Raw genomic sequence first — 26,541 nt, 5'->3', positions numbered from 1 at the left:
TGCTTTCGTGCAGAGGACATAGCAATGTCCAGAATCACTTTTCCACCTTACTCATGTAGATATTTTGAGTGAGAGTTTCTCAATGAAACCGCAGTTCACCCTTTTGCCTATTATGGCTGGTCTGGTAGGAATGACTTTGTCTCTGCCTCTGCCTCAGCCCCTACTCCTATCCTTCCTTTTGCCCTACCCCCACCCCTGTCAGTGCTGGGGTTAAAAGTCATACCACTGTATCTAGATTTTATGTGAGTGCTGGGAATCTAAATTCAGGGCATGCAAGCACTTTATTAATGAGTCATCTCCCCAGACCAGGAAATCTTTAGAGATTTACAAAGAAAAAAAAGAGGAGGAGGACAAAAAGGAGGTAGAGAAGGAGGAGTAGAGGGAGGAGGAGCATAAGGAAAGGGGGGAGAAGGAAGAGGAGGAAAACAAAGGGAAGGAGAGAACCATCAAGGGGAGGAGCAGGAGAGAGGAGGAACCAAGCGTGACTTATAGAAATGCAAGAACCAAAGTTTAAAAAAAAAGTTCCTAAAGGCGATCAAGGGGATAAAAATTGGAAAGGAAGAAATAAAAGTATCACTATTTGCAGATGATATGATAGTATACCTGAGTGACCCCAAAAATTCTGCCAGGGAACACCTACAGCTGATAAACACCTTCAGCAAAGTGGCTGGATACAAAATTAACTCAAAAAATTAGTAGTCCTTCTAATTTTTGTATACAAAAGACAAAAGGGCTGAGAAAGAAATTAGGAAAACAACACCCTTCACAAAAGTCACAAAAGACATAAAGTACCTTGGTGTGACCCTAACCAAGCAAGTCAAAGACTTGTTTGAAAAAAATTTCAAGTCTCTGAAGAAAGAATTAGAAGAAGATATGAGAAGATGGAAAGATCTCCCATGCTCATGGCTTGGCAGGATTAACATAGTAAAAATGGCCATCTTACCAAAAGCAATCTACAGATTCAATGCAATTCCCATCACATTACCAACACAATTCTTTACAGACCTGGAAAGAAAAATTCTCAACTTCATATGGAATAATAAGAAACCCAGAATGTTAAAACAATCCTGTACAATAAAAGATCATCCTTCTTCTCAAGCTGTACTATAGAGCAACAGTAATAAAAACTGCATGGTACTGGCATAGAAACAGACTGGTGGATCAATGGAATCTAATAGAAGACCCTGAAATAAATCCACACACTTATGGGCACCCATTTTTTTTTTCTAAAAAGTACTTTTACAATGTTTATTTCAATCTATACTTCCCAGCAACATCAATCACATCATTTTCCCAGGCGTTTTGATGGTGTTGTGTAGAACTGTAGCAACTGTGCAGTGTTCAGAATACTAAGTTCCTTGCACTTGTTTTGAAATGAATAAAGGTTCCGTAATTTTTTATTTTAATTCTTTATTAATTACACTTTATTCACTTTGTATCCCCCCTGTGGTTCCCTCCCTTCTCCCATCCCAATCCCTCCCTTCCTCCACCTTCTGCATGCATGCCCCTCCCCAAGTCCACTGATAGGGGAGGTCTTCTTTTCCTTCCTTCTGATCCTAGTCAATTAGGTCTCATCAGGAGTGGCCGCATTGTCTTCTTCTGTGGCCTGGTAATGCTTCTTCCCCCTCAGGAAGAGGTAATTAAAAGAGCAGGCCAATCAGTTCATGTCAGAGACAGTCCCTATTCCTATTACAATGGAAGCCACTTGGATACTGAATTGTCATAGGCTACAGCTGTGGACACCCGATTTTTGACAACGATGCCAAACCCATTCAATGGAAAAAAGATAGCATCTTCAACAAATGATGCTGGTCTAACTGGATGTCTACATGTAGAAAAATGCAAATAGATCCATACTTATCACCCTGCACAAAACTAAAGTCCAAGTGGATCAAAGACCTCAATATAAAACCAGACATCCTAAAACTGTTAGAAGAAAAAGTGGGGAAAAACCTTGAACTCATTGACACCAGAGACAACTTCCTAAACAGAATACCAACAGCACAGGCTCTAAGAGCAACAATCAATAAACGGGACCTCATGAAAATGAAAAGCTTCTGTAAAGCAAAGGAAACTGTTGTCAGAACAAAATGGCAGCCTACAGATTGGGAAAGGATCTGCACCAACAATATCTGACAGAGGTCTAATATCCAGAATATATAAAGAACTCAAGAAGTTAAACAGCAACAAACCAGTTAATACAATTTAAAAATGGGGTACAGAGCTAAACAGAGAATTCTCAATAGAGGAATATCAAATGGCAGAGAAACACTTAAAGAAATGCTCAAAGTCCTTGGTCATCAGGGAAATGCAAATCAAAACGACCCTAAGATTTCACCTTACACCCATCAGAATGGCTAAGATAAAAAACTCAAGTGACAACACATGCTGGAGAGGTTTTGGAGAAAGGGGAACCCTCCTCCATTGCTGGTGAATGTAAACTTGTACAACCACTTTGTAAATCAATCTGGCACTTTCTCAAACAATTAGGAATAGTGCTTCCTCAAGGTCCTGCTATACCAATCCTAGGCATATATCCAAAAGATGCTCAAGTATACAACAAGGACATTTGCTCAACCATGTTTGTAGCAGCTTTATTTATAATAGCCAGTAGCTAGAAATAACCCAGATGCCCCTCAACTGAGGAATGAATACAGAAATTGTGGTACATTTTCGTAATGGAATATATTACTCAGCAATAAAAAACAAGGAAATCATGAAATTTGCAGATAAATGGTGGGAACTGGAAAAGATCGTCCTAAGTGTCCTAAGTGAAGTATCCCAAAAACAGAAAGACACACAGGGTATATACTCACTCATAAGTGGATATTAGATATATAATATAGGATAAACCTACTAAAATCTGTACACCTAAAGAAACTAATTAAGAAGGAGGACTCTGGCTAAGATGCTCAATCCCCATTCAGAAAGGCAAAGAGGATGGACATCAGAAAAGGGAGAAAACAGGGAACAGAACAGGAGCCTACCACAGAGGACCCCTGAAAGGCTCTATTCTACAGGGTATCAGAGCAGATGCTGAGACTTATAGCCAAACTTTGGGCACAGTGCAGGGAACCTTTTGAAAGAAAGGGGAGATAGGAAGACCTGGAGAGGACAGGACCTCCACAAGGAGAGCAACAGAACCAAAAAATCTGGGGCCAGGCGTCTTTTCTGAGACTGATACTCCAGCCAAGGACCATACATGGAGATAACCTAGAACCCCTGCACAGATGTAGCCCATGGCAGTTCAGTGTCCAAGTGGGTTCTACAGTAATGGGAACAGGGACTGTCTCTGACATGAACTGATTGGGCTGCTCTTTGATCACCTCCCCATGAGGGGAGAGCAGCCTGACCAGGCCACAGAGGAAGACAATGCAGCCACTCCTGATGAGACCTGATAGACTAGGATCAGAAGGAAGGAGAGGAGAACCTCCCTATCAGTGGGCTGGGGAAGGGGCATGGGTGGAGAAGGGGGAGAGAAGGTGGGATTGGGAGGGGAGGAGGGAGGGAGCTATGGGGGGTGGATACAAAGTGAATAAACTATAATTAATAAAAATAAAAATTTTAAAAATTCACTATAAGAAATTAATACTTGGTGTGAACTGACAGAAGAAAGATTCCCTGAATTTGAAGAGGGGTTGATAGACACATGTGAGCAACAGAAAAAGGAAAACTAACAGCATCTGAGAAACACAGGCTTTAAGTGCACTGAATGTATGTGTATTATCAGTGCCAGATGGGGAAGAAAAGGAGTAAGGAGGAGAAAAAGTGTTCTAGGAAATAAAAGTTATAATATCAGACGACTTATCCACGAAGCCAATAAATCTTTAGTGAGATAAACTGGACCACACACCCAACGTGTTATAGATGTTGAACACACCGAGAGTGCCATTCCTCAGGCACAGCAGACACCATAGGTGGCAACACCAGCCAGATGTGAGTTAAACTGGAGAAGGAAAACAACCAACAAACAAGAGTCTGAGTCCTACTTTTCAGAAGTGCACGTGAAAGAATGACATTCCCAGATGGACACAGCCTTCTGGAATCCATTTCTAGAAGAACGCTTTGTCAGGAATACCAAGAGGCTCTTCAGGCTGAATCTAAGTAAGCCCGGGTAGAAACGTCAATGCACGCATTCCACCAACACTGTCACCACCAGATAGGTGTGGCTGTCAAAAAGATGCTGTTGATGCGTCTTACCGAGATAGCAGCGCAAGTCCACGAACTGGATCCAAAATGAAAAGAATGGAAAAGGAACGGAAAGAACAGTGCTGTTTTAGTTCTGGTTTCTATTGCGGTGAAGAGACTCCATGACCACGACAAAGGTAACAATGAAAACATTTAATTGGGGCTGTGTTATGGGTCCATAGGGTTAGTCCTTTATCATCATAGTGAAGCATGGTTCCACAGGGGCAGACATGGTGACAGAGAAGGAACCAAGGGTTCTACATCTGGATCGGGGCAGGCAACAGGGAGAGAGAGAGAGAGAGAGAGAGAGAGAGAGAGAGAGAGAGAGAGAGAGAGAGACCACACCTGGCTTGAGCATTTGACACCTCAAAGCCCACCCCTAGTGACGCACTTCCTCCAACAAGGCTCCACCCACTGCAAGGCCACACCTCCTGTTAGTGCCCCTCCCGGTTGATGGAGCACTCAGATCTCTGAGGCTATGAGAACCATCCCTATGTGAACTACCGCAAGTGTTAAAGAAGAGGGGAAATGTAAGTCTCTACTAATGCACTGTTACCATTTCCTTAATAAATGAAAATATGCCACCGCACCATGGCTGATAACATATACAGATGCCATGCATAATGGATAGTATCAGAAAGAAGAGGGTGGAGCTATGCAGACATCATGATAAGTCAGAATTAAATTATTATAAACTTGAAATAGCTCCAAAACAGCCTCAAAGATAAAATAAAAACCACTGGCAGTCAGGAGTGAGGGCGCATACCTGTGATTCCAGTACTTAAGAGGTAGAGGCAAGTAGATTAGTAGTTCAAGGTCCTTGAACAAAGCAAATTCAAGGCATCCAGACAAATATGTATCTCTCTCAGAGAAACAAACAAGCAGACAAGCAGTAGTGAGGAAAAAAATGAAAGGAATTAAAATATTACGATAGAAATGTTTGCTCAATGTGTAAGAAAGTGACAAAGGGTACAGAGGACTAAGGAGCACAGAAAACAAAAGAATGTGGCATCTACAAACCCAACCATATCAATAATTATATTAGGTGTGGATTATTGGCTTCATAATCTAGGGGGCATCCAGGAGTGATAGCAATGGCCTGTGTTCTTTGAAAGTCTCTTAGTCTCCCCTGGCAATGCAGGAGAAGGTTTTCCATATCTGGTCCTGGGTCTTGTTACATAATGCTCATATGAAAGAGCATTATTACCCCAAGTGATGCCATAATTTCATTTAAAATAAAATGATACATGTACACACATATATATTTCTATAATTTTAAATAAGCATAAAATAATATGGTTTCTAGATTTTTTGCAAACAATCTTTGTGTTTATTTTTCTCACCTCCCTTTCTCTCCCGCTACAGTTAATTCCCTCCCCCCACTTTTTTCCCATCCTCCCCTTTATAGTGCCTGTGTCCTGTTCTTCCACATCCTGTCACTCTTTCTCCACTCCTGGTCCCTTTTTACCGTCCTGCTTTCTATGGTTACCATAGGTTACATATTCACGTTTGTCTTTCTGGGTTTGGATTATTACCTCACTCAGTGTGATATTTTGGCTGAAGATACCACACATTTGGACACAGGATTTGGAGGCAGTGAGCTGGAACTGACCCTGCAGCCTCTTTCTCCTTGAGTACTAGCTGTCATACTGTCAGAAGGAGATATGCAAAGCATCAAGGGGGCAAAGCAATCAGTAGCTCTACACAGCTGTAAAGCACATGAACCATAATAATGGCCAGCATGACAAGATAATCCAAGAGCACAATAGTGGCGCTTCATCTTCGGGCTAAGCAGCTGCTGTCTAGTTGAATGCATTGCCGGCACAAGAGGAATTCTTGTCTGGTTCTGTAAACCTAACCAACCACACATGGCTAGAGAGGCCATGGACCCTATAGGAGACCTTACTACACGTTCTACTTTTATTTTTCTAAACAAACATAATCTGTATCTGTATTCCAAATACTCATCCTTATTCCCACAGATAAATGTAGCTTTCACCACTCACCAAAGATTATTTCCATAACAGGTGGAGCCTACAGAAATCCACAACTGTACAAATAGCAGATAATACATGACTGTGAAGTGTCCAAACCCAACTCAAATGTCTACACCATAACCCCTACATCTAAGGCTCAGGGATAATTGAGGAAGAGGGGGCAGAAAGATTATTTAGAACCAGAAGCCCAAGAAATCTGTTTTTATGGCCCCCTGAACATGACAGGAACATGCAGCCATGACCTTCAATATTATGATTACCCAAACAAGACTAGCTAAGTTGTTATGCTAATGTGAACAGGGGAAATTCCACATGGTCCTATTCCTACACGAAGAGCTACAGTTGGCTAATAACTACTGAGAGACAAAGAGAAAAGCTCATCAGTTGTCCAATCCCAAGCGGTCAGCACTGGACACTCACATATGGGCAAAGCAAAACATGGCTTGGTAGGTTATATATGCATACACACGTATATACATACATACATACATACATGCATATATACGCATGTGGGGAGGATATACAACAACAATGAAAACACCATGAATTTTGAGGGGGATGTTGGAGCCTAAGAACTCAGCAGACTACTCTGAGCAACATAGCAAGATCCTTTCTCAAGAAAAGATTACTGAGTTATCACATTTAAAGCAGTATTTTTCATTAAAATTAATCACTCCTGACAGCTGCCTAAGACTGTACAACCCTCTGAACCATTTTGAAATTATTTTGGGTGGCTATGTATTTTTCTACCAACCATCATTTAAGTCTGGCAAGGCAAGGGTAACAGTTTTATGGTGTGGGTTTTCCACTTTAAGAGATGTCTTCCCTGTTTTATCCTTGTTCTGATGTCCATCCTCTTTGCCTTTCTCAATGGGGGATTGAGCATTTTAGCCAGAGTCCTCCTTCTTGGTTAGTTTCTTTAGGTGTACAGATTTTGGAGCCTGTCACAGAGGGCTTCTGAAAGGCTCTACCCTGCACAGTATCAAAGCAGATGTTGAGACTTATGGACAACCTTTGGGCAGAGTGCAGGGAATCTTATGAAAGAAGTGGGAAATAGTAAGACCTAGAGAGGACAGGAGCTCCACAAGGAGAGCAACAGAACCAAAACAATCTGGGCACAGGGATCTTTTCTGAGATGGATACTCCAACCAAGGACCATTCATAGAGATAACCTAGAACCCCTGCACAGATGTAGCCCATGGCAGTTCAGTGTCCAAGTGGGTTCCATAGTAATGAGAACAGGGACTGTCTCTGACATGATTTGATTGGCCTGCTCTTTGATCACCTCTTTTGAGGTGACCAAAGGTCCTGACAGCCTTACATAGAGGCAGGACACAGAGGAAGACAATGCAGCTACTCCTGATGAGACCTGATAGACTAGGATCAGAAGGAAGGGGAGGAGGACCTCCCCTATCAGTGAACTGGGGGAGGGACATGGGTAGAGAAGGGGGAGAGGGTGAGATCGGGAGGGGAGGAGGGAAGGAGCTACAGGGGGGATACAAAGTGAATAAATTGTAATTAATAAAAATTAAAATAAAAAATGTGTCTTTCCAAGTGTATGGCACAGACTATACTCTAAATAGTTAACTGTTGACAAGTGGCTGCTGGTGGTACTGGTTGATCCCTATGTTACACGTTCATGCCTTCATCACTCCACGTGATTCTTCCCTTCACCACTAAATAATGAAAAATCAGAGCATACAGGTAAACAGAAAAAAATGTAGCAAATTATTTCTAACATGATCCTGAAAGAGGCCAACAAGTATTTCAGTAATCTAAGTCAGTGTGTAGAGTCTTGTCAGAGGAGTTAATGAGCCTGTATCCTCACAAAAGCTGCTTGTGTTTCATCTTTGCCTGATTCTAGGTCTTTATCCCCCTACCAGAGGAGAAGCATATGTTAACGGATACAACATTTCACAGCATATGGCTCAAATCAGGAGTTCGTTGGGCTTGTGTCCTCAGCAGAACCTGCTGTTTGATCACTTGACAGTATCAGAACACCTTTATTTCTACTGCAGGGTAATCCACGGATATATATTTTTTTCCTTCCGTTCTGTTCAGGTAGATTATCAACTACCGATGCCCTTATTCTTGCAAAGTTCATGACATGAGGAATTTAGATGAACTTTCTTCTAAACTTAAAAGAGTGAGAAAGGCAATAAGCCACTACAGAGCTGATGTAAGGAAGGAGTCGATGTGAGATATTTCCAGAGGTCAGGAAAAGTGGAAAGAACCATTACCTTCAGGACAGCTGCAGTTGTCTGCACAAGAGCTGCACCAGACACTCCAGCATAGATGGTGGGGAGACTCACACAGCCCCACCTCTAGAGGAGGAGCTTTGGAAGTTGCCTGCTGAGATAGCGATAATGGCTGCTTGTAGGTGACTCGCTCCAGGGGGCGCCCTCACGGGCAGACAGCGCTGATTGGCATGAAAGCCAGTGTAAAGTTTGGAGGGAGACATGGTAGGGGGTGCTGAGGGGAGGGAGTCTGAAGAGGAGGGGGAAGATCGATATGACAAAATACTTCATATACACATATGAAATTCTCAAAAACAGAAAATAATTCTTACAAGGAAGTTCTGAGGCTAAAATTGAAAGTGCCATGCAAACTCTGCCTTCTTCTCCTAGGTAAAAGGAATACCTCAAAAGATACGTATTCAGGAAACTAACAACATGCTGTCGGCTTTTAACCTGCTGGAAAAGCGTGATACGTTTTCAAAGTCACTGAGTGGAGGCATGAAGCGCAAACTCGCCATCATCATAGCGCTCATAGGGGGCTCTAAGGTAAAGGGGGAAAGCTAAGGGCAGATAGCCCCGCACTACACCTGGCTTAAAAATCCAAGGGACACAAATCAAAAGGCTGACACAGTTTTAACACTCTGAAAGCAGCCCCCTTGGATGGAATTCCCATCGTCAGCCTCCTTGGTATAAAATGACCATGGCTTTGGCTTTAGTACAGGAGTCCTAGTTTTATATAAACTCATTACCTTTGCTCAGTCGGACATTTGGTCTAAAAAGAAAAGCAAGAACCAGCCCAGTGCTGGTAGGACACCGTGAGACAAGCCCATATTTACACAGTCATAGAATTGTCCCGTCTCCAGGTGGTGATACTTGATGAGCCCACATCTGGCATGGACCCAGCCTCCAGGAGGACCACCTGGGATATCCTTCAAACTTACAAACAGAACCGCACCATCCTGCTGACCACCAACTACATGGACGAAGCTGACATGCTGGGTGATCGCATTGCTATCATGGTCCAGGGAACCTTGCGGTGCTGTGGCTCTCCGGTCTTCCTGAAAAGACTCTACGGTCTATTGCCTTTTATTATTCTTAGAATGTTGCTGCCTAAATAATATCCTTTTAACATAATTCCCGTTGGATTTTGTATATATAGTCCAAACTTGAGTGAGCCCCTATGCCGGGCTCAACTAACACTCAGCTGGAAGCCCTTTGAGCAAAGTTTCCATTTTCTTCAAAAATCATTTCCCACTTCTGTGTTTATTTTATCATGCAATGTTGGTGCTCATTCCTCTCCCATGTTTTCTAGCTAAGTGTAATCTAATGCAATTGTTCATCAGTGAGATGATGATTATATACAGAGACACAGAAATAGACACAAGAGGGGGATAGATAGCTTTCTAATTTCCCTGGTGATTTTTGATGTAACTTACTGACTCTTTAGGCATACACGGCTTGATTCCCACATAATTCTGAACTTCCCAGCCTTTTTCTGTTACTGATTTATAACTTCATCCTGATTTTGTCTGAGAAGATATTTGTCTATCTTTTAACATCTACATGGATTTGCAGTTCTGTGATGTGCATTCTGCTGTGTCATTAGTCTCCTCTACTTCCCTTTCTTGTCAGGCTTCTCTTATTTCGGTGCAAAGAACTGTGAGATTTTTCTCTGGACGTGCCTAATACCTGTGAGCTCTCATTTCACTTAGCTGGTAGGTCTTAGTCTCTGGGTCCATTTCTACTGGGTTTTGCCCCTGGCTAGGCACTATCTCATGCCATCCAGAACCTCTTGTCTGCTTGCTATAACTTATGTAGTATGTTGTTGAATATGTAGACTTTGACTGGGGACATGTCTTATGAGAGTTTTGGGCCCTCTTCCAACATCCGGTTGGGACATTCGTGTGCAGTGTTGAGACCTGCTTTTTCACCTTGGCTAATGTGGGCCACTGAGTATGTTCATTTCTATTGCTGAGGACCATAGAGTCTTCACCATAGAGTGATGATCCTGACTGATCATCACTGATTTACTACTTCAGCTTAGCTATGTGAGCTCTAGTCTTTCGTGAGATGATAACAGAAGTTTTTAAAAAGGTAAACCCAGTCACAGAGAGTTCCATTGCTGTCTATAGAGCCTGTCATTCAGCAAAGACTAAAAGAGACACATTTATGAGGTTTCTGTGGGTAATTCTTTCAATTTTCATTTCTGTGTGTATGTGCCATGTGTGTTGTGTGTGTGCTGGTGTGCACACTCCTGTGCTCACATGTAGAGACCAGAGGAAGAAATTAGGTGTCTTTCTCTATTGTTGTCTGCCTCATTCCCCCCCAGATGGGGTTGCTCACATAATAGCCTCCTAGGATCTGCCTGACTTCACCCTCCAACTCTGGGGTTGTAGGCATGCATGTAGTGACACTGTTAACTCAAACTCGGGCTCTCACGCTGCACAGGAAGTGCGCTTTCCCCCTGAGCCAGCTCTCCAGCTTTGGTTCCGGTGTGATTTGGCTGCAGAGTTCTGCGCTCAAATCATCTTCACAACGTGTGGCTGTAGTCCTGACTTAGTCTCCCTCACTTGATTTCCAACTTCTCAACTCAGGTGTGGAAGCTCTGGGAGCCATTGTATTCCCCTTCCCTGCATCTCCATGCAAAAATCACCTCCGAGCAAAACTGGGGTGACTGCACATCTCATCTTGTCTTCTTCGAACAGGCATGGGTGGCCTCAGCTACCCCTTGCCTGCTACCTGAAGCTGTGCTTTCACATTTGTCCATTTCTTTCAGATGTTCCTGGTGGAAGTTCTGTTAGGACATACTAAAATCATCAAGGCCAAGAGCTAAACTCATACTCATTTATTATGAATGTTTTCAATGGATGCGTAATCTTTGTTTGATAGAATTTTAATAGAACTTTTGGGATGTACTTTCACAAGGACATATTAAATTTTCCAATTATTTTCTAGTACATGATAACTGTGATTTTCTGCTTATGGTATTATCTGTTTTCTTACACTTCATTTTTTTTGCATCCCCATTTGGATCACTTTTAGTGATCTTTTTACAGCGCTATTGATTCTTTCTATTTCTCTCTCTACCATAATGCTGAGACTGTTAAGTGACCTCTGTACTTTTCTGCTGTTTCCACTGGCCTTATTTTATAGTTTTCATCAGTCTGCAAAATTTATAATTGACTCAACTCTTTGTTTTTCTGTTTCTAGTAGATTGGTTAATATAGTTGTCATGGTTATTTTATAGTTTTTCTCCTGTAATTTCTACGTCTAGGCCAATCTCTGCTTCTAATTTTCTATACTATATAGTATTATATGTATCAGATGTGCTTGCTTATTTATTGACATAGTTTATATTTTGTGGGAAAAAATACAGTAGAAACTAAAGCATGTAATATTTATCTCAAAGAAGCATATGCCCTTATCAATGTCAGGCCATGTGTGTGAATGATAAAGTCAATAGAACCTATGTTCAGGGAAATCCGGTATTGTGGTACAGCTTTGGGTTCTGCTCATCACTCTCTTTAAACATTTTAGGAAGGAAATAGGCTGTTACTGTTAAAGAGAGCTTGAGACCTACATGTAAGAAGATGGTGTTCCCTTCAGGCAATCCAGGCACCAGCCTTGTGACTCACACTTATCACCTTTGATTGCCATTCCCCACCCCCACCCCCACCCCACATGAATTTCCTCATCACCCTGCTGCTCACTTGCTCTCTTGCACTATCTCTCCCCCTCTCCCTTTCTACCTCCCTCCCTTTTTCGAAGGATCCTTGTCAGGTGATGGGCTCAGATACCCAAGAGACATGTCCCTTAGTTCTGTTGTCCAAGCCTCAGGTACCAGAATGCCACTGGTAGGAGCACAAGTCCTAGAGTGCCTTGGAGGGATTTCCCTTCATACCCTATCCTTCACATAGCTTTAGAAAGACCAGTGAGGAAAAAGAAGGAGAAACAAGATGAGAAGAAGGAGGTGAAAGAGTAAGAGGAGAAAAGGGAGGAGGTTCAGGGTGGCAGGGAGGAGATGATGAAAGAGTTTAAACTAGAATATTTTGCAAAGATTTCTCAGATCCTAAAAGAAAAGAATTTTTGTTTGATTTGTGTAGTTTCTACATAGAACACGGACAAAGCAAACACCTATTTAATGAATATTAATCTTGTTTTCTTCAGTTTCAACATCAGTAGAAAGAGAGATCAGATAGCCTTTAATGTTATCTCTGCTCTATCTGGTTTTATAATCCAGATCATAATTAATCCCTTATATAGCTATCTAGGTTAAATCATGATTATATTATGTAATGCTGTGCTTCTGAGAGTTGGATAGCCAAATAACTTGCGACATGCTGTATCTTCCTTTAGTTTACCGAAACCATAGAAAGCCAAGTATGGTCTCATAAGAAGATAGGAAGTACAAAAGCATTGAATTTGGTCTTCTGAATGCATTTCCTCAGGTGTCGGGTACCACATAGTCATGGTGAAGGAAACGTACTGTGACACTGATGAAGTCGTAAAACTTATCCATGACTACGCATCAACAGCCACCTTGAAGACTAATGTTGGAAATGAGTTATCTTTTGTTCTACCTCATGAATATACCCACAGGTATGGATCTAGACAGTGCTAACCGTTGGTTTTTAAACAGTCAGAAATCACTGCTCTTTTCCTTTGTTTCTTCTAGTTTGGCAGAGAGAGTTTCTTTAAGGAGAAAAAAAATAAACCTCCTGTCATAGCTGCCCCTTGCACTGAAGAGAGAGACAGAGGCCACCTGCTTGGTAGAGCTTGTTCCGGTTGGGGATATCAGTTGTTTTGTTGTCCATAGAGTCGATAACGCCTGCCAGTGCACAGAGGGAAGAAAGGAAATAAGATAACTGAAGGGTGTTGGTGACGTGCTGTCCTAACATGTACGAGGCTCTAAATTCAATAGCAGACCACACATACACATTCCGCCGCCGGTGATGATAATAGCCTTAAACTAGGTCAGGTGAGGCATGCCTGCAATCCTACAATGAGACATAAGGTGGGATTGTGGCTTTGAAGCCACCTTGAGCCATAAAGTGAAACATTGTTTCCAAAACACAATAAAAAGATAACCAGGACAGCTTAAATGGTAGTTTGGAGAAAGTGTGGCAAAACCCACCAGGAATTGTCAGTTCGTGTAGGAACCATCAGCGCATCATTCACCAATGGACCAGAACAAAGCCCCAGGCATAAACCAGAGTAAACTAATGAAATGTAACGAAGAGCCTGAAATGAAATCCCAGGTGTGTCTCCCTAGCGGTGCCTACAGTGGAATCAGTTGCTATAGGAAGCCAGAGTGGATGTTCACACCTTAGCTGTCTGTGGCAGTTAAGGTCCATCTGGAGCTACAGATGGATGGAGCCACAGAATCTTCCTAAAGGAGATTCCCAGATAAAAGGCTCCCCGTTCCACCCGTGTGACTTGATTCACGTGGACATAAGGGCATCCTTGGAAGAGATTAGGAGCACACCCAAACACAGAAGGACTTGGAAACCAATGACAATGAATCATGTGGACAGGAGGAACTCCATGAGGTGGCTAACTCACGGTAGATTTCTGAGCCATAGAGTCTGCAGAATGGCAGGTTCAGACAGAATGAAATAAAAATGTTGAACTTAGAGACATTTTTCCCTGAGAGAATTTTAAACTAAGAAACAAGAGGTCGAATTTCAGGAAAAATAAATCTCTGTGAGTCCAGTTACTTCAGCATATAATATGAAAAGAATTAAATGATGCTTAAATCATCAGTGATTTCCAGTGCCGCTACCTTTCTGATGGCTGACGGTGCTTGAGCACTTGCCACCTGCCAGACATGGTTCTAACATCTATCTGCATGAAGAAACAAGATGGAAGAGAGCATGCTGTATACCCATTCTCCGGTTCACTGAGTGTATCAGCAGGAGAATCTTGAGGTTTAAAACTGGGTTGTAGGAGGCGGGGCAAGATGGTGGCGCCAGGAGGACTCTCATTCTGAGGAGCAGCACAGCAGGATTGGCAAAGTGACCAGCAATCAGAACTCGCGGCCATAAAACACAAGTGGTTGTGTTTCTCAGGTGAGAGGATACCCCACGGTGGGGGATTCAATCAGCTTTAACTCGCCCGGCTAAACCGCGGAAGAGATCCTGGTTCCGCCAGGCTCTTGGTCGTCAGCCCGGGGCTACACGCCAGCACAATCTGGTCACGGTCCCAGACTGAACTGTGGGCCCACAACACCATAGACTGGATTTCCCAGTCGAGAGATAACCCCACGGAGCAGGAAACAATTGGGACCGACCCCAGGTTACCCAGACATCCCCTGGAAAAGACTCTGGTTCCGCGGGTACCCCAAGAGCCAGAGCCGGGAACCCAGGCTCCTGCACGGAGCCCTGTCTGCGCGCGTGATTCGCCGCCTCAGATAGAACTGTGGGCACCAGGGCACCAGACTGCGTGTCTCTGGCAGGAGGAAACCCCCAGCGGAGGGGGTCAGCAGCTCTAACACTTAGGACACCCAGCACCAAAACACTTCCTGGACTCCCGCAGACTCTAGTGCAGGCAGGAGCGCTGTGCTCTGCCACCATTGTTGCGTTCCCCTGGGGCACTGGGACACACAGCTGCATCCTTAGACCTGCAGGAGCCAAAGAGCCATTACAGCAGCCCTCAGATACTGTGCCAGGGATCGGCCAGTTGTCCCTGGCTGGACTGTCAAAACTGTGGGAATCCCTGATCCTTCAGGGGGGCTGCACCCACAGCATCTGGACCAGAGTGGTACCTGCAGCCGCCATCCCAGACAGAGACACACAGCTTCTGGTCCAGAGTGAGGCACCCAGCCTCCAGACCAGAGCAGTGCCCCCAGGCGCCAACTCAACCTAGGTGCACATTCTCCAGGCCCAGAGCAGAGCAATCAGCCTTTGGCCCAGAGACTTGCTGAGTGCACCTCCCACTTTCCCGGACAGAACTCTGCGCCCCAGGATAACAGACTGAGTTTCCCTGTTGGGAGAAAACCCCACAGCTAGGGAATCAGTAGTTTCTTCAAGAGGACTGTACATGGAAATTTAGTGAGCAGCAGCACACTAAATTTATAACAAGAAACCCAGCAGCTGTCTTGAGAAATTCTATGGGTAAGAGGAGATCCCCCCCTGCCTAACATAGACCACAGCTACTACTCAGGGCTATAAACCTGAGGTGAGCAGTGGCAACTCCGGAGAAACACTGGCCATACAGTGACCATAACCAAAAAGCAGAGAAGGACTCCTTCAGGAAAAATCATCTTCCGGCCAAGGGGATACTCCCTACCTCAGGACTCCAGGAAGCACAGAAACTAACAGCCAACACCTAAATCAGCCCAATGGGTAGAGGTCAGCGTAAAGGCTCAACCAACAAGAGACAGAGCAAAATGGCATCTCCAGAACCCAGCCATCCAGGGGCGAACAGCCCTGAACAATGCAGCATAATAGAAAATCAAGAAGATGACCTTACATCTATGTTGATGAAGAGAATAATAGAGGAAATAGATAAAATACGTAAAGAATTAGAGAAAGATAAAACCAAACAGATCATGGCTATACGTAAAGAAATGGAGGAAGATAAAGACAAGCAGATTAGGGCCATCCGTGAAGAAATACGGGAAGATGCAGCCAAACAGCTTGTGGCCTTCAGAGAAGAAATAATTAAATCACTGAAAGAAATCAAAGAGACAGAGTTGAAGGAACTAAAAGAAAAAGAGGAAAATACAAGCAGACAGGTGAAGGAAGTAAACAAAACAACTCAAGACCTGAAGATAGAACTAGAAAAATTAAAGAAAACACAAATGGAGGAAATAATGGAGAGGAAGAATTTAGGGAAGAAAACAGGAACTACAGAGGTAAGCATAATAACAGACTACAAGAAATGGAAGAAAGAATCTCAGGTGTAGAAGATACAATGGAAGAAATCGATGTATCTGTCAAAGAAAATGTTAAATCCAAAAAATTCCTGACACAGACCGTCCAAGAAATCCAAGACAATATGAAAAGACAAAACCTAAGAATAATAGGAATAGAGGAAAAAGAAGACTCCCTTCTCCAAGGCCCAGAAAATATTTTCAACAAAATCATTGAAGAAAATTTCCCCAAGTTAAAGGAGAAGCCAATAAGGATACATGAGGCCTACAGAACACCCAACAAATTTGACCAGAAAAGAAAATCCTCCCGCCACATAATAATCAAAACAGTAAGTATACAGAACAAAGAAAAAATACTAAAAGCTGCAAGGGAAAAAGGCCAAGTAACATATAACGGCAAACCCATTAGAATCACACCTGACTTTTCGACAGAAACTATGAAAGCCAGAAGGGCCTGGACAGATATCATGTAGACCCTAAGAGAACACAGATGTCAACCCAGGCTACTATACCCTGCAAAACTCTCAGTCCTCATAGACAGAGAAAACAAGATATTCAATGACAAAAACAAATTTCAACAATACCTACACACAAATCCAGCATTACAGAAGATACTGGAAGGGAAAATACAACCCAAGAAAATTAGCTTCTGTCAAGAAAACACAGGAAATAATTAACCTTACTACAGCAAAACAAAAAGCAACCAAGCACACAACCTTATGACCACAGCCAATATCAAAATCAAAGGATCTAACAGCCACTGGTCATTAATTTCTCTCAACATCAATGGACTCAACTCTCCAGTAAAAAGACACAGATTAACAGAATGGATACGTAAACAAAACCCAGCAATCTGTTGCATACAAGAAACACACCTAAGGCACAAAGATAGACATTACCTGAGGGTAAAAGGTTGGAAGACGACTTTCCAAGCAAATGGACCCAAGAAACAAGCAGGAGTAGCCATTCTAATATCTGATAAAATAGACTTTCAACCAAAATTAATAAAAAGAGATGAGGAAGGACACTTCATACTCATCAAGGGAAAATCCCACCAGGAAGACATCACAATCCTGAACATCTATGCCCCAAATACAAGAGCACCCACATTTGTAAAAGAAACAATGATAAAATTTAAACCACATATAGATCCCCACACATTAATAGTGGGAGACTTCAACACCCCACTCTCAACAAAGGACAGGTCAACAAAACAGAAATTAAACAAAGAAACAATATCTCTGACAGAGGTCATGAATCAAATGGACCTCACAGACATCTACAGAACTTTACACCCAAACACAAAAGAATTTACCTTCTTCTCAGCACCTCATGGAACCTTCTCCAAAATAGACCATATAGTTGGTCACAAAGCAAGCATCAACAGATACAAGAAGACTGAAATAATCCCTTGTATCCTGTCTGATCACCATGGAATAAAGCTGGACTTCAACAACAACAGAAATAGCAAAAAGCCTACACACACATGGAAACTGAACAACTTGTTACTAAATGACAGCTGGGTCAGGGAAGAAATAAAGAAAGAAATTAAAGCCTTTCTAGAACTCAATGAAAATGAAGACACAACATACCCAAACTTGTGGGACACAATGAAAGCAGTGCTAAGAGGAAAGTTCATAGCACTAAGTGCCTTCAAGAAGAAATTCGAGACAGCTCATTCAAGCAACTTAATGGCCCACTTAAAAACCCTAGAAAAAGAAGAAAAAGACACACCAAAAAGGAGTAGACGGCTGGAAATAATCAAACTCAGGGCTGAAATCAATCAATTAGAAACAAATAAAACAATTCAAAGAATCAATGAAACCAAGAGCTGGTTCTTTGAGAAAATCAACAAGATCGACAAACCCTTAGCCAAGCTAACTAAAAGGCAGAGAGACACCACCCAAATCAACAAAATCAGAAATGAAAAGGGGGACATAACTACAGACACTGAGGAAATCCAAACAATCATTAGGACTTACTTCAAAAGTCTATATTGCACAAAATTTGAAAATCTAAATGAAATGGACAATTTTCTTGATCGATTTGACTCACCAAAGCTGAATCAAGACCAGGTAAATCAATTAAATAGTCCTATATCCCCCAAAGAAATAGAAGCAGTCATCAAAAGTCTCCCATCCAAAAAAAGCCCAGGACCAGATGGCTTCAGCACAGAATTCTACCAGACCTTCAAAGAAGAGCTAACTCCAATTCTCTTCAAACTATTCCACAAAATAGAAACAGAAGGAACATTACCAAACTCATTCTATGAAGCCACAATCACCTTGGTACCTAAACCTCACAAAGACTCAACAAAGAAAGAGAATTTCAGGCCAATCTCCCTTATGAACACTGATGCAAAAATACTTAACAAAATACTTGCAAACTGAATCCAAGAACACATCAAAGATATTATCCACTATGACCAAGTAGGCTTCATCCCAGGTATGCAGGGGTGGTTCAATATACGGAAATCCATCAATGTGATCCACCATGTTAATAAACTGAAAGAAAAAAAAACCACATGATAATCTCCCTAGATGCTGAAAAAGCATTTGACAAAATCCAACATCCATTCATGTTTAAAGTACTGGAGAGATCAGGGATACAAGGCACATATCTAAACATAGTAAAGGCGATATACAGCAAGCCTATAGCCAACATCAAACTGAACGGAGAGAAACTTAAAGCAATCCCACTGAAATCAGGGACAAGACAAGGCTGCCCACTCTCTCCATATCTCTTCAACATAGTGCTGGAAGTCCTTGCTAGAGCAATAAGACAGTCGAAGGAGATCAAGGGGATACAGATGGGAAAGGAAGAAGTCAAATTATCACTATTTGCAGATGACATGATAGTATATATGAGTGACCCCAAAAACTCTACCAGGGAACTCCTACAGCTGATAAACACCTTCAGCAAAGTGGCCGGATACAAAATTAACTAAAAAAAATCAGTAGCACTCCTGTATACAAAAGACAAAAGGGCTGAGAAAGAAATTAGAGAAACAACACCCTTCACAATAGCCACAAATGACATAAAGTACCTTGGTGTAACCCTAACGAAGCAAGTCAAAGACTTGTATGAAAAAAATTTCAAGTCTCTGAAGAAAGAATTAGAAGAAGATATGAGAAGATGGAAAGATCTCCCATGCTCATGGCTTGGCAGGATTAACATAGTAAAAATGGCCATCTTACCAAAAGCAATCTACAGATTTAATGCAATTCCCATCAAATTGCCAACACAATTCTTTACAGACCTGGAAAGAAAAATTCTCAAATTCGTATGGAATAACAAGCAACCGAGAATTGCTAAAACAATCCTCTATAATAAAAGATCTTCTGGAGGTATCTCCATCCCTGATCTCAAGCTGTACTATAGAGCAACAGTTACAAAAACTGCATGGTACTGGCATAGAAACAGAATGGTGGATCAATGGAATCGAACAGAAGACCCAGAAATAAACCCACACACTTACGGACACCTGATTTTTGACAAAGATGCCAAAACCATACAATGGAAAAAAGATAGCATCTTCAACAAATGGTGCTGGTCCAACTGGATGTCTACATGTAGAAAAATGAAAATAGATCCATACTTATCACCCTGCACAAAACTGAAGTCTAAGTGGATCAAAGACCTCAACATAAAACCAGACACATTAAATCGGCTAGAAAAAAAAGTGGGGAATACCCTAGAACTCATTGGTACAGGAGAAAACTTCCTGAACAGAACACCAACAGTACAGGCTCTAAGAGCAACAATCAATAAATGGGACCTCATGAAATTGAAAAGCTTCTGTAAAGCAAAGGACACCGTCATCAAAACAAAGCGACTGCCTACAGATTGGGAAAGAATCATCACCAACCCTTTATCTGACAGAGGACTCATATCCAATATATATAAAGAACTAAATAACCTGAAAAGCAACAAACCAAGTAATCCACTTAAAAAATGGAGAACAGAGCTAAAGAGAGAATTCTCTGTAGAGGAATATCGAATGTCAGAGAAGCACTTAAAGAAATGCTCAACCTCATTAGCCAGTAGGGAAATGCAAATCAAAACAACCCTGAGATTTCACCTTACACCCATCAGAATGGCCGAGATGAAAAACTGAAGGGACAACACATGCTGGAGAGGTTGTGGAGAAAGGGGAACCCTTCTCCACTGCTGGTGGGAATGTAAACTGGTACAACCACTCTGGAAATCAATCTGGCGCTTTCTCAGACAACTAGGAATAGCGCTTCCTCAAGATCCAGCCATACCACTCCTAGGCATATACCCAAAAGAGGCTCAAGTACAGAAAAAGGACATTTGCTCAACCATGTTTGTAGCAGCTTTATTTATAATAGCCAGAAGCTGGAAACAACCCAGATGCCCCTCAACTGAAGAATGGATGCAGAAACTGTGGTACATCTATACAATGGAGTATTACTCAGCAATGAAAAATAAGGAAATCATGAAATCTGCAGGTAAATGGTGGGACCTGGAAAGGATCATCCTGAGTGAGTTGTCCCAGAAGCAAAAAGACAAGCATGGTATATACTCACTCATATAAACATATAATATAGAATAAACCCACTAAAATCTGTGTACATCTAAACAAACTAAGCAAAAGAGAGGACCCTAACTAAAATGTTCAATCCCCATCATGAAAGGCAAAGAGGATGCACATCAGAAGAAAAAGAAAATAGGAAACAACCTCGGAACCTGCTACAGAGGGCCTCTGAAAGCCAGAAGAAAACAGGAAACAACCTTGAAACCTGCCACAGAGGGCCTCTGAAAGCCTCTGCAGTATAGACTGTCAAAGCAGATGCTGAGCCTGATGGCCAACTGATGGGCAGAGTTTATGGAATTTTATGTAAGAAGTGGGAAATAGTAAGAGCTGGAGGGGACGGGAACTCCACAAGGAGAGCAACAGAACAAGATAATTTGAACACAGGGAACTTCCCAGAAAATCATACTCCAACCAAGGACTATTCGTGGAGATGACCTGGAACCCCTGCACAGGTGTAGCCCATGGCAGTTCAGTGTCCAAGTGGTTTACATAGTAATGCGAAGAGGGACTGCCTCTGACATAATCTGATTGGCCTGCTTGTTGATCACTTCCCCCTGAGGGGGGAGCAGCCTTACCAGGCCACAGTAGAGGACAATGCAGCCACTTTTGATGAGAACTGATAGACTAAGATCAGAAAGGAGAGGAGAACCTCCCCTATCAGTGGACTTGGGGAGTGGCATGCCTGCAGAAAGGGGAGGGAGGGTGGGATCAGCAGGGGAGGAGGGAGGGGCTTACGGGGGGATACAAAATGAATAAAGTGTAATTAATAAAAAATTAAAAAAAAACTGGGTTGTAGCATTTGTTTTTTTCAAAGCAATGCGGAAACTTGTTAGAATTATGTTGAACTTTCAAACACATCTTCAAGGAGGCCTGGGAAATAGAGATGGACCATAATGACAGCAGGCTACAGTTAGAGGAATTGTGTAAAACTCTCGCAGACTACAAGGAAGACATGCACAGTGTATTCTGGTAAGAGTTAGGCAATGTCACAACAATAAAGGGACTGATTCCAGGAGAGCCTGGTGTGTTTAAGACATCATCTGATGTTTTCCTAAATTTCCTAGGTTATCTTTTCACGTTACTCTGTTGTTTCCCTTCTTGTACTCGAGAGTTTAGTTTGATTCAATCTCATTGCTTGTTTTAACTTTTGTTGCCCATCTTTTTAAGGTTTTTCTTTAAAACCAAACCAAACCAAAAAGACCTTGCCTAGGCCAATGCCATGAATAATTTTCTCTAGCCTCTTTTGGTAGTTTCACAGTTAGGTGGTAAGAGATCTGGGATGTAATGTCATCTTCCGCATGTTACCTCCAGTTTTCCAAACATCTTGATTGCGAAAGATAAAACACATTTTAAAATAAGGAAAATATTCAAAACAGTCACACATGTCCCCAAAGAAGGCATGCAAAAAGCCAGAAAGTATGCAGATAAAATATGCAGTAACAATGCTGGGAAATACAAGTCAAAACCACACTGAACTATCTCCTTACACTTCTTGGACATCAAGAATGAGTGATGGGTTGTTTCTGCTCTGTCTGTAAGCTCATGGTATATATCCAGAACTGTGGATAAAAGCAGTGGAAATACAGATCAAATATAAAGAAAATTATTTGTTTTTTCCATAGAGAGGATTGAGTTCTCCCAACAGTGAACACATGTAGAGATGAGTTCTGTTGTCCCCCTTGGGGATCTGGAAGTTTCTGTGAAAGTTAACTTTTGAATAGAAAGTTCTATAAGATCTTCTTAGATTAAAAAAAAAAATTTTAGAAGACATTTTTTCTACATTTCAGTTGACTCTACTATTATAATATTATACAATTTAATGTTCATAGATTTTCATGGTTATTTAAATAAAAACAGTTTATCATCCTAATTTTTTTCTGCACTTACCCACTTTCCTGTCTCTGTGCCTTTTCCTTGGTTGAATGTGAGTTCCCCTTTCTTTTTTTAATATGCTAAACAATAGGAATCATGGCATATATAAGTAAGATAAGCTAATTTCTGTCAACTAGCTGAAACTATTAACATGGAGTATCTTTTAAAGTTAGACTTTCAGTCTTTGAAAATTTCATACAAGTATACAGTGTGTCTCTGTCATATACACCTCCACCCTGACCATCCAGAGCATCCCAGCACCTCCTACACATTTCCCTCCCCACTTCATATCTTTTTTTTTTAAGTAACCCACTGAGTCTAGTGGGTTACTGAGTCTAGTGGGTTACTTAAGGTTCATGGATGTAAAGCCAACTACTAGGGCATGGCAACCTTACAGTGGCCATCTCCAAATAAAAGTGACCCTCCTTTGCCCATCAGCCATCAACAGTCAATACCCTTCTAGAGGCTCTTCATAGTTTACTTAGAAAATCAAAATCATACATATCCAAGAATAAAGTCTATGGGAAACTGCACTATAGCAGTTTGTTGCCTGGCTTTTTGGTATGTCTCACATTTCTGAATTAACAGAAGTGTGAAATCATAACAAACATTGAAATGCTGGTGAGGGAAGATCACTTTTGAATAAAAAGAAGTATGAAAACCATCTCCTTTAGTCCCAGCCTGTCTTCTTCTACTTGTAGGTTTGAAGCTCTCTTCACTGCTCTAGAAGAGAAGCAAGAAAGCCTTGGCATTTCTAGCTTTGGTGTCTGTATCACCACCATGGAAGAAGTCTTCTTTAGGTAAGTAAGAGTAGATGGGGGGGCGGGACAGAATCCTCGGAGGGAAAGGCTCTTTGTGGTTGCATCAAACTTTGATATTTCACACTTTAGAAATGTAGGCGTGACCAGGTCTGGAGGTGGTCTTGTGCTTGGGAGCTAAATCAGTATTACTGTGCTGCCAATAAGTAACGAATAACCTAAGGGACCACAGGTCTTTGCTCAACTCTCATTGCAACTCGCATTCTTCGAGCAAGGGATTGTTGGATAAGGTGAAATGACAAGCTTTGTTTGTTTTTTAAATATAGGGTCAGTCACATGGATGATTCAAAACCAGATACTCAGTCTCCCTCAGTGGGAAGTAAAGAGAACGAGAATGATGTCCCGAGCAGCAGGATAGAAGGCTTTCCCACCCAGAGTGAAGACCCCACCATCGTGTTCAACACTGGGGTAAGAACCTTTACTAAGAAGCAGGTGTCATTTGGTCAGGATGCAAGAGTTTTGTTTTGTAGTGATACAGGAACAGAAGAGTATAGAGTTCTCAGCCGCTAAAGAACCAACCTGGTGCAGGAAAGTTGGGACCTCAGCCTAATCGATGTTTAAGTGCAAAGGGGTAGATTCTAGAAAAAAACATCAGCTGTTTGCTGTCACCACCATTATTCTGCCATTCTTTTGTTTTCTTTCCAAATTAAACCCAGAAACTTATCTGCTTCTTCAAGTTGGCATAAGAGAGACTGTTTTGTTTTGTTTTGTTTTGTTTTGTTTTGTCTCGAACTATCAACTTGGAGTGTATCCTAGGTCTTTCAAGAGGTCTTTCATATAAGACTCAGTGAGGTCCTCATCAGGGAAAGCCTACTTGTGCTGCCAGACATTTTTCTCCTTGCTCGTGTAATTGTCTATTGCAGCTAGCTATAAAGCAGCCAGGACATAGTTGTCACCAGGAATCGGGAAAAACTATTTGCCATTCTTAGTATTATATACAACACTCAATTTAAGCACTTTACATCACAGGCTATGCCAGAAGTCAGGAACTCAATGTAAAGAGATATCAAAGGTTGAGGGCTCTATGGACCACATGGCCTCTATCACTGTCAAGCAACTATCCTAGTACAAGCAGCAGCCACAGGGTTACAGGAACAAATGTGCTTAGCTGCATTCTAGCAAAACGTTGTTTAGGAAAAGGCCATGGTTTATTGTCTCTTGTCTTATAATAACTGATAACATTATCGAGTGCCATATCATGAGTATGGGGTCTCATCCAAGAATTTATTTACTGACATAAGCTGTACGTGCTTAAATTGTGTGTGTCTATGCCAAGAAGCTTTTACATGACAAAATTTCAGAAACACTGAAGTCAGTGAATTTCAGTGTGAATGACATAGCAAGGTCTAGAGGTTTGGGTGATACTTCATTTCTCTCTTCTTTGTTTAGTGCTTCCTCTACCTTCAGCAGTTCTATGCCATGTTCATGAAGAGGTTGATGTTCAATTGGCGAAACTGGAAAGTGCTTTTGGTGCAGATACTGGGGCTTGCCATTTCTGCTCTCTTACTCCTCAAGTCTCATGACCTTGGATATGGTGATGAGAAAACAAGGCAAATGAATTTGGGTGAATATGGTCAAACCGTGGTGCCTTTTTCTATTTCTGGGAAATCTAATTTGACAACAAGTCTCTTAACACACCTTGAGAATATGCTAAAACCGGGCCACCACAAACTTGAGGAAGTACAAGGTAAGCCTAGCTTAGAAACAAAAAGGTGCCTCCTCAGTGAGTCCCCTGGGTCACTTCCAAACAAGGTCTTATTCATAGCACGTTAACCTGCTCCATTCTTTTCCTGACACTTACAAAACCACAGAGAAAAAAATGAAACGAGCAATGTCATTAGTAAAGCTACTACTCTCAGAAGTCAATTGGTATTGGCTGCACTTTGGCTGTGAGCATTTGCTGTTCCTTTCTATTTAAACACAATAAAATAACAAAATAAAATAAAGAGTTGCCTGAGAACAGGTTTTATGAGATTGGACATAGTTTTACACTTTGGGCACAGTGTAGCACATAAAATGCAGCATAGAACTGTGGCCTCCAGTCCTGAACTTCAGGGTTTTTTTTTTTTTTTTTTTTTTTTTTTTGTAGTGATAAGATCTAAAACAAGAACCTTGAAGAATCTGGGGGCAAGCTACTATGAACACATTTTCAAAGATAGCACTAAAATTAGCATTTGCTCTGCTGATCACTTGACCTGTGTGCCACTTTGAGCAATCACCATCATTTCAGTAGATATCTTTACTACTTTTATAAATCAGCTTTACTGACATTTAAAGAAGTCAAGTATTTTGTCCCAAATCAGACAGAAACTGCAGACTTGAATTTAACCTGATCCGCCTTGTGTTCACAAACCACTCAGTGAAACACACTACATCACAGAACATAAATTATGTTCTGTAATGTAATCATTACATTTCTTTCAAACTTAATCATTTCTTCCCAGATGTTTTCTTCATTACCCGAGGGACAGTGTTCCTTTGGTTAGCACATAGCCTCCAGGATAAGCAAGCTTGCTTTCTTTTGTTTTTCTCTCTCCTGTTCAGGTTTTCTTGTGAATATGTATATGTATATGTATATGTATATGTATATGTATATGTATATGTATATGTATTTGAGTATACACACACAAATATATATATATATATATTTACACTTGGTCACAGTTAAGTACTCAGGAAATTATGGATGTTAACTGTTCCTTAAAAAACATAATACAAGTGGAATACAAATAATACATTAGATGATTGCTATGAATTGTGCCTATTCGGTTTCTTCACAATGACAGATGAGATGGATCTACCGTTGTCTTCTAATCCTAGTTACCTGGGAGGCCGGGGAAGGGGAATCACAAATTCAAGGCCAGCCTGGGCTAGAGTGAGACTCAAACAAGGTTGAGGATTTAGCTCAGTGGAATAGAACTTATATGATATGCATGAGGCCCTATATCCAACACACACACACACACACACACACACACACACACACACACACACACAC

At 41.6% G+C, this 26,541-nt stretch overlaps 1 protein-coding gene across 1 annotated transcript in view; it reads left to right on the top strand.

The window, feature by feature from the left end:
• LOC129691466 (phospholipid-transporting ATPase ABCA3-like) overlaps positions 1–26,541 on the top strand; it is a 97,386-nt gene that overhangs the window by 34,984 nt on the left and 35,861 nt on the right. The window contains exons 12-18 of the mRNA XM_055627613.1: positions 8,050–8,204; positions 8,813–8,968; positions 9,286–9,496; positions 12,871–13,021; positions 23,427–23,525; positions 23,810–23,951; positions 24,933–25,230. Coding sequence (XP_055483588.1) covers positions 8,050–8,204; positions 8,813–8,968; positions 9,286–9,496; positions 12,871–13,021; positions 23,427–23,525; positions 23,810–23,951; positions 24,933–25,230 — 1,212 coding nt within the window. The remainder of the gene's footprint in view (positions 1–8,049; positions 8,205–8,812; positions 8,969–9,285; positions 9,497–12,870; positions 13,022–23,426; positions 23,526–23,809; positions 23,952–24,932; positions 25,231–26,541) is intronic.

The sequence above is a fragment of the Psammomys obesus genome, unplaced genomic scaffold (genome assembly GCF_907164565.1).
Source record: "Psammomys obesus unplaced genomic scaffold, mPsaObe1.curated_primary_1811, whole genome shotgun sequence".
Lineage (NCBI taxonomy): Eukaryota > Metazoa > Chordata > Mammalia > Rodentia > Muridae > Psammomys > Psammomys obesus.
This window is presented reverse-complemented; position numbering and strand designations above follow the sequence as displayed.